Source organism: Eptesicus fuscus, chromosome 9 (genome assembly GCF_027574615.1).
Source record: "Eptesicus fuscus isolate TK198812 chromosome 9, DD_ASM_mEF_20220401, whole genome shotgun sequence".
Taxonomy (NCBI): domain Eukaryota; kingdom Metazoa; phylum Chordata; class Mammalia; order Chiroptera; family Vespertilionidae; genus Eptesicus; species Eptesicus fuscus.
Window position 1 is genome coordinate 51,991,879 of NC_072481.1, and position 9,188 is coordinate 52,001,066.

Sequence of the window (9,188 nt, forward strand, 5' to 3'; positions counted from 1 at the left end):
TCTGGGGGCACGTGGCCTATACAAGTGCCCTGTCCTGTTACTGTCTGGAGGGTTAGCCTTGCAGCAGACTGCTGCCACCTACAGGAGCTGGAATTAATGGCTGTAGTGTATTTGCCGCTAAGAGCAATGCCTTCATAGTATGGTGGCTGGATATCTAGACAGAGCCAACAGGACTCAGTCAGGTCAGGCCTCGAAGCATTCAGAACATGGAATGCTCCGACAACCGTGTTCCACAAGGGGTCTGCATCAGGCGGAAGCCCGCGGGCCGGGATAGGGGATGCAGGCGATGTCCTGATAGGGACTGGGGATGTAGAGGGCTGTGAAGCTGGAGTCCGGGTGCTCTTGGGCATGGACACTCGGGGGGTGGCGGGCCGGAGGGCCATTACTCGGTTGGGTCTCACCCCTGCACGGGTTTTCTGGGTAAGGGGTGTCGCCTGTACTCGGAGGGTAAACAGCGCCCCCGGGTCTCTCATCTCATGGTAAAGTCTGATTCCCCAAGTTTTTCCAGCATCCCATCCTGTTGCCTTTTTCCCCTGTTTTGTGAAGGACATTCGCACGGGGTTGCAGAGATACCTCCCAAATCCCATAGGGCAAGGCGGCGCCTCCGACCTTGTCACGGTTATCAGGTCGTCAGTTTTCGGGGGAGCCCACCAGATGTGCCCAGTTGAGACACACGACCAAGAGGCGCAGAAGTAGCTCCCCATTCCCCCGCATGAGTCCTGGGTGTGTCCTCGTGAGTGCCCGGGGCAAACATAGAAATAGAATGTTCTGAGATTCCCAATAAGCTTTCCAGCTGTTATGTCAGGAAAGAAGATAAGAAGGTCTATATAGAGGTCCGGGAACCAAGTGTCTCTGGGGTGGATTTGAGAAGTCTCGTTAACTACTGTCCCCGAGCTGGTGTCTATGATCTGCCAGGTGATGTTGAAGGGGGTGTGGGGACTCCCGGTGGTGGGAGTGGCCGCGAGCAGGGTTACCAACATCAGGCAGGTTGAGAACGCCTCAGCTTGAGCTTGAGCGGGTTGCATTGGTCTCGACTAACGCTCCACTGGGCGATGAAGTCTTCACGGATCGCCGAGGGGTCTGCTGGCCGAACGTGGGTGTGATGGACCCAGGTGGCGACGCCGTCCACTTTGAGAGCGGTGGGGGTCGTCAGCACCACGACGTAAGGACCCTTCCAACGTGGCTCAAGGGTCTCCCGGCGGTGTCTCTTGACGTATACCCAGTCCCCCGGCTTATGCTGGTGAGGAGTCGGGGTTGGGCCAGTCTCGTAGATAGCGCGGAGGCGCGGCCAAATGTCCTCGTGCGCCTTCTGGAGCCCTCTCAAGGAAAGAAACAGTTCTTGACTTTCAAATTCTGCAAGAGAGTCAGCTTTAAGGTTGGGGATTCTAGGGGGTGGCTGGCCGAACATGATCTCATAAGGGGTAAAACCCAGGGTGTAGGGGGAGTTCCTAACCCGGTAAAGGGCATATGGAAGGAGAGCCACCCAGTCCCCGCCAGTCTCCATGGTCAGTTTGGTAAGGGTCTCTTTTAGAGTTCTATTCATCCTCTCTACCTGCCCTGAGCTTTGGGGCCTATAAGCACAATGCAATTTCCAATTTGCCCCAATGGCCTTGGCCACTGCCTGCGTTACCTGCGAGATAAAGGCTGGTCCATTGTCCGACCCTATCTCAGCGGGAAAACCGTACCTGGGCAAGATGTCTTCCAGCAGCTTCTTGGCCACCGTCTGAGCTGTTTCATGCTTAGTTGGGTATGCTTCTACCCATCCGGAGAAGGTATCTACAAATACTAATAAATATTTATAGCCATACTTTCCTGGTTTAACCTCAGTGAAGTCGACCTCCCATTGTGCTCCGGGCTTGGTTCCTCTGAGCCGAGCTCCTTTTTCACTCGGCCCGGTTCTTGCATTTGTGAGTTGACAGGTTTTGCAGGCAGATACGACCTGTTCTATTTTGATGTCCTGTTGGTGGATCTTAATTCTGGCGTGTCGGATTAAGTCCTTTAATTTGCGTGCCCCCAGGTGAGTGGACCGGTGCATGTGCTTTATCATGGACACTCCAAGCTGGTTCGGCAGTATGAGCTCCCCTTGCGGTGTATACCACCACCCCTTCTCCTCTTTTGCTTGGGGAAGCTTCCTAATGCGCTGTAACTCCTCCAGGGAATATCCTGGCTGAACTGGCAAAACTGGGTCCCCTGGGTCTGGGAGCTGTAGGGCCATGGTGGGGACCGAAGTAAGGGCCACTGCCTTGGCTGCCTGGTCAGCCTTTCGGTTACCTCTTGCTATCAGGTCATCATTCTTCTGGTGCCCTTGGCAGTGGATGATAGCTAACTTGGCAGGAAGCCATAAGGACGTAAGCAGGTCGAGTATCTCCTGCTTATATTTTATAGTCCGCCCCTCTGCCATTAGTAACCCCCTCTCCTGAAAGATTGCCCCATTAACATGAGTTGTGGCAAACGCATAATGGCTATCTGTGTAGTTGTTGAGCCGTTTTCCAGCTCCCAGTGTCAGTGCCTTAGTGAGGGCGACGAGCTCTGCTCGCTAGGCTGACGTCCCGGAGGGCAGGGCCTCTGCCCATACAGTATCCGTTTCAGTGACTACAGCTGCACCCGCATACCTGCTTCCGTCCCGTACGAAACTGCTTCCGTCCGTGAACCAGGTGACGTCTGCATCTGGAAGGGGCTGGTCGGTCAGGTCCTTCCGGATCCCATGCACTTGTTCCAGGATTCCTGCACAGTCATGTAGGGGAGCATCTAGGTCGGGGTCGGGCAGCAAGGTGGCAGGGTTGAGAGCCGCACTGGGAAGAAACCGTACTCTGGGAGGGTTGAGAAGGAGACTCTGGTAGTGTGTTATATGTGCGTTGCTCATCCATCTGTCAGGAGGTTGCCTCAGGACTCCCTCAATGGCATGTGGGGTGGTGATCCAGACTTCCTGCCCCAGAGTCAGCTTGTCAGCGTCTTTGACTAAAAGCGCCGTTGCCGCAATAATCCTTAGGCACGGTGGCCAGCCGGCAGCTACAGGGTCTAACTTTTTGGACAAATAAGCCACTGGGCGGCTCCAGGGGCCCAAGGCTTGAGTTAAAACCCCTTTCGCTATTCCTTTGTGTTCATCTACGAAGAGGTGGAATGGCTTCGTGATATCTGGCAGGCCCAGGGCTGGAGCAGCCAAAAGGGCTTTCTTTATCTGGTTAAAGGCAGTCTCTTCTTTCTCAGTCCATTCAAACGCCCTCCCCTCCTTGGTAGCTTCATATAGGGGCCTGGCGATCTCAGCAAAACCCGGTATCCAGAGGCGGCAGTAGCCAGCCGACCCTAGGAATTCCCTTACTTCCCTCCGGGAGGTGGGAGTAGGGATTTTCAGGACAGTCTCTTTTCTTGCGTCAGACAACCGCCACTGTCCTCTCTCTAGGATGTATCCCAGGTAACTCACCCTTTCTTTGCATATCTGGGCCTTCTTCGCAGAAGCCCGGTACCCAAGGGCCCCCAAGGAGGCCAGCAGGTCCCTTGTCCCCTGCTTGCAGTCTTCAGCCGTGTCTGCTGCAATCAGGATATCATCCACATACTGAAGGAGAGTGAGGAAGGGGTGTGTTCTCCGGTACTCACCCAGGTCCTCGTTTAGAGCCTCGTCGAAGATAGTGGGCGAGTTCTTGAATCCCTGAGGCAACCGGGTCCACGTCAGTTGCCCACTGTAGCCCTCTTCCAGGTCATGCCACTCAAAGGCGAACAGGGGTTGACTGCGGGGTGCCAGCGGCAAACTGAAAAAGGCATCCTTCAAATCTAACACAGTATACCAGACACGGGAGGGCGCCAGAGAGCTTAAGAGAGTGTATGGGTTGGGGACTGTTGGGTGTATGTCCATAACTCTTTTATTTACTTCCCGGAGGTCCTGTACTGGCCGGTAGTCATTCGTGTGAGGCTTCTTGACTGGCAGGAGGGGGGTGTTCCAGGCAGACTGGCAGGGGACCAGCACCCCTAGGCCCCTCAGTCTCCGAACGTGTGGCTGAATTCCCTTCCGGGCCTCCTGGGGCATGGGGTACTGTTTGATTCTTACCGGGCCTTGCCCTGGTTTTAATTCTACCAGGACTGGGGCCCTGTGGGCGGCGAGCCCCACTCCCCCTGTCTCTGCCCAAGCCATGGGGAACTCCTGCAGCCATTCGTCCATGCTGTCCTCTACTGGAGAGGCTTTTTGGTGAAGCCGGTACTCATCCTCCAGCCTCATGGTCAGGACCTGAATAGGGTGGCCCTTGCCATCAGTAACCTGAGGCCCCCCTTGTCTGAAAGTTATCTGGGCTCCGATCTTAGTGAGTAGGTCTCGTCCTAACAGGGGGTAGGGGCATTCCGGAATTACCATAAAAGAGTGGGATACCCGTCCCGTCCCTAAATCCACCGTTCTTCGGGTAGTCCATGAATACTGGCTCATACCAGTTGCCCCTTGCACCCAAGACTTCTTATTTGCTAATTTTCCTTGAGGCGTACGGAGGACTGAGTGTTGTGCTCCGGTGTCGACAAGGAAGTCAATGGGGGTCCCCTCCACTCTAAGGGTTACCCTGGGTTCGGGGAGGGGGTCCGAACCCCAACTCCCCTAATCACTCAGTTCATCCAGCTCCAGAACCTTTACTCGATCCGCTCCACCACCCTTTTTGCTGGTTTTCTTTGGGCACTCTTGTTTCCAGTGCCCTATCTCCCTACAGTAAGCACACTGATCTTTCTGCAGCTTCCGCCTCCCGCCCCGGGTGGTCCCCTTACAGTCTTCCTGGCTGCCGGCGAGTCGGCGGAGACGGCGGTTCCGTTCCTCGGGAGAGTCCGCGGTGGTGGCGAGCAGGATCTTAGCTAGGTCTCAGGTTTGTTTGCTGCTAGCAGCCGCCGCAGCACGAGCCTGCCTTTCTTCCGGGGGCTCTCTGTTATTGTACACCTTCTCGGCTACTTCCAGCAGGTCCTTTAAACTCTTCTCCCCTAACCTATCTACCTTCTGCAGTTTCCTTCTAATATCTGTGGCTGATTGGTTTACAAAGGCCATGACCACAGCCGCCCTGTTATTGGGAGCTTCTGGATCCATGGGGGTGTAGGTACGGAATGCCTCCATGATCCGCTCCAGAAAGGCAGCCGGGGACTCATCCCTTTCCTGCTGAACATTCCCTACCTTGGCCAGATTAGTTGGCTTCCTAGCAGCCATGCGGAGACCCCCCCATTAGAGTCTGGCGGTAGACCCGGAGCCTCTCCTTACCTTCTGCCGTGTTGAAATCCCATTCAGGCCTAGTCAGGGGAAAGGAAGCATCTATTAGGGCTGCGTTGGTGGTGGGATTTCCATCCACGCCCGGAACTAATTTCCGGGCTTCGTTGAGGATCCTCTCCCTCTCTTCTGTGGTGAACAAGACCTGCAAAAGCTGTTGACAGTCGTCCCATGTCGGCTGATGGGTGAAAAGGACAGAGTCTAACAAGTCAGTAAGTCCTGCCGGCTTCTCAGAGAACTTAGGATTCTGAGCCTTCCAGTTGTACAGGTCACTAGTGGCAAAGGGCCAATAGTGAAAGGGCTGATTTCCCTCCGCATCTGGGGGCCCTGCCGCTCGTAAAGGCAGAGTCTTCACTGTGGAGTCAGCGGCCAGGATAAGCAATTCCCTCTGAGCCCTTTGTCTAGTGAGGGGCGGGCTCCCCGCAGGAACCGGAACTCCTCCCCTCTCTGCTGCCGGAGCCCCTCCTCCCCTCTCTGCTGCCGGAGCCCCTCCTCCCCTCTCTGCTGCCGGAGCCCCTTCTGCCTCTCCTGGCAGTGGAGGACTGCCCCTTTGTGAGTTCCTAGGGGGCTGGTACGGTGGAGGAAAGATTAATTCCTCTTCAGTTCCCCCCTGCAAGACAGGGTAGAGGGGTGCTGAAGGCAGGGTGAGGTCCTTCTTCTCCTTTACCTTCTCCGTTTCCTGTAAGGCAAGTATGGGTTTTGGCTCTGGGGGGCGTGGGGGCAGAAAGGGCTTAAGCCAGTAGGGCGGATCTTCCACGAGGTCCTGCCAAGTAATAATATAAGGAAGTTGATTAGGATGTCCCTTCTTGGGCTGAGAGACAATGTCCCTCACCCGGTGGATGGTGGGGAGGTCGAAGGTCCCCTCTGGCGGCCATCCAACACTAAAAGTCGGCCACTCCCTAGAACAAAAAGTTTGCCACCGGTCCTTCCGGACCTCCACACTGAGGTTGCTAGCTCTTCCCTTAACCTCCTTGAAATGATCAATCATAATGCTTAAAGGAGTGTTTTGAGTCTGTCCCATAGCGTCCATCAAGAGAGTCCACAAAACAAAACAAAAACAAATCAACACACACAAACAGAGGATCCTTAAGAAAAGCCTTCCAACGTGAGTGCGTTGGAGCAGAACCAGAAGCGTGGACGACGGCCTCACGCCGACCAGCGGGAGCGACCCACCTCGTCCCAGAAACTGAGGGGCATACACATCCCTCCTGAAAGAGGATCGAGACGTCTCCCGATGCCTCTAGCCCGTGGTCCTCCAGCACGTCTGCCTAGACCGCTTCGGGCACTGCCAGAAATTCAGATTTGAGCTCACACAAGGGACAAAAGACAAAATAGACACCTACCGTGGCCAGTCAGGTTCTCCGGGTTTGGGGGTCCCTCGGGGGGCTTGGGGATCCCGGACGCGCCCCCAAATGTAATGCCCAGTGTTCAGAATCCCCAAAAACCCCCCAGGAAGGAGCCAAGACCCGCTGTAACTGCAAGAGAACCTTTATTCGTGCTAGCACGAGCTCTCATCTCCAGTGCTCACCGGGGACCAAGAGAGCTTCTCTCGCCAACACAAAGACTTTAAGGGGGTTTCGAGTAGTGGGCAGGGAGAGTGTTTATGACCCCCATGATTGGTCAGGGGTAGGGTGAGGGGTCCAGTTACACAGGGGCACACTGGGCAGCTTGCCTAAAATGGACTGAGTCTATCTCTCTACATTCCTATTGGCAGGTACATGCAACTGTTACATTCTTGCAGTCTACAGGGAGGGGCAGCACAGTAATTTGGCTCTATCAAGTGTTATTGGTGTTATTGGATTATTTTATAAGAGGATTTAAATGATGCATGAATTGTTACATTGACAATTGATAGAGACAAGATTTCAATGCAGGTCTCTCTACCTTCAAAACCCATGCTCTGATCACTATGTGTCATTCTCAAAAAGCATAGATCAGGAAGAGAATTGACATGTTCTAATAGTCCTTTTTGAGATTCTAGTTTCCTAGCTACCAAAGAAAAGAAGGATCAAATATGAAAGCTTATAGCTCTTGTAGTAAACTTCAATTTCATTTCATAAATATATAAAGCCATTATGGTCAGATAATACCTTTATACAATATACCTGTGATCTGTCACCCACATGTATCCTCTGGGAATTTGAGAATATCCACTATACAGTTTAGTGTGGATAGTGATGGAACAAAATGGGGGAAAATGATTCACATTTGGGCCATTTATTGCTCCATTCCCTTTAATTCCTAGAATCCCGTATATATATTGGAGGCCCAATGCACAAAACACATGCAAGAGTAGGCCTTCCTTCCCCCACTGCTGGCCCTGGCTTCCCTCTGGCACCCGGGACCCAGGCTTCCCTCCAGCCACCAGCAGGCACCCAGGACTACTCTCCGGCCACTGGCAGGCATCCAGGACCCTGGCTTTCCTTGCAGCCCTAGCTTCATCCAGAAGGTCATCTGGAAGGATATCCAGAAGGACGTCTGGTCTAATTAGCATATTATGCTTTTATTATTATAGATAGATGTACATATAGATATATAGATATAGATATAGATATAGATATAGATATAGATATAGATATAGATATAGATATAGATATAGATATAGATATAATCTATCTATCTATTTATATATAAAAGCCCAGTGATTGTCCAACCATTCGACCATCCGACCATTCGACCGTCTTACTGATAGGTATGACACGCAATGACCACCAGGGGGCAGACACTCAATGCAGGAGTTGCCGAGTGATCGCAACTTTGCAGAGTGCCCTTTCGCACTCCGGAACCCTTCGAGTGATGTCGGACTACCGGTTTCGGCCTGATCCCAGCAGGTCAGGCCAAGGGACCCCACCTGCTGGAGGGACCCGCTCACTCCGCAGACACCCTTCGAGCCCCGGCACTGTCCCAGGTGTGGCTGGCTGGGGAGGGACCAAGGAAGGTTGACTCCAGGGCGTGTCTAGCTCGTCTCACCCAGTCCAGCCCTGCCAGTCACCTTCTAATTAATTTCTTTTCAATGTGCACGAATCTGTGCACCAGGCCTCTAATATATATATATTAGGCCTCTCACAATCCAGGACCCCTCAGGGGATGTCTGACTGCCGGTTTAGGCCTGATCCTGCAGCGGGATCGGGCCTAAACTGGCAGTCGGACATCCCTCTTGCAATCGGGGACCGCTGGCTCCTAACTGCTCGCCTGCCTGCCTGATTGCCCTAACTGCTCACCTGCCTGCCTGATCACCCCTAACCACCTCTGCCTGACTGCCTGATCACCCCTAACCACTCACCTGTCTGCCTGATTGCCCCTAACTGCTCTCCTTCCTGCCTGTGTTACAGAAAACCGAAGAAGAACAAAGCAATACTTAGAGAGATAGAATTACATTTATTATGCACGGGTCCAGAGGAAAATGTATCTCAAATTCTGGGCCCCAACATGCAGGAATTCTCCCTATTTATATGATTTTACCTTCTTTGTCTCCCAAATATGGAGTGGTTCTGGCCCCTTTTGCAAGTTCTTAAAGAGCCCGTATGTGCTGGGCCTTGAAACCTCAACCAGAGGCCTAGCCTGGCGCCAGCACTGATAAACTTGTCTGGGGAAGATTTATGGCCTTGCTGAAGTGGGAGTAGTCTTAGCAATCAAGAATTTACAGAAGCCAATTAGCAGGGTTAAAATTTCAAACAGCAGTTTTCATATAAGATGGATGCTTCACCTGATCACCCCTAACTGCCTTTGCCTCGGCCCCCACTGCCACGGCTTAATCCAGAATGATGTCTGGAATGACGTCCAGAAGGTCGTTCAGCTGTCCAGACTAATTAGCATATTATGCTTTTATTATTATAGATTTTCAGTATTTTTGTAGAAGATATAAAATTGAATGAGATTTTACAAACCATGCTTCCATTTCACAACCCATGACAATTTTATCAATTCAAATAGTAAAAGCACCAGGGAGGGATCATTCTTTTAGAAA

The 9,188-nt window shown here is 52.7% G+C and overlaps 1 protein-coding gene across 1 annotated transcript; it reads right to left on the reverse strand.

Moving 5' to 3' along the window:
• Nucleotides 1–726: 726 nt before the first annotated feature.
• LOC129150295 (uncharacterized) lies at nt 727–6,242 on the reverse strand. The gene is given in 3 exon segments (XM_054721266.1): nt 727–5,176; nt 5,178–5,570; nt 5,658–6,242. Coding segments are annotated over 3 exon segments (5,175 nt in total). The 3' UTR covers nt 727–979.
• Between the last annotated feature and the right edge of the window lie 2,946 nt (nt 6,243–9,188).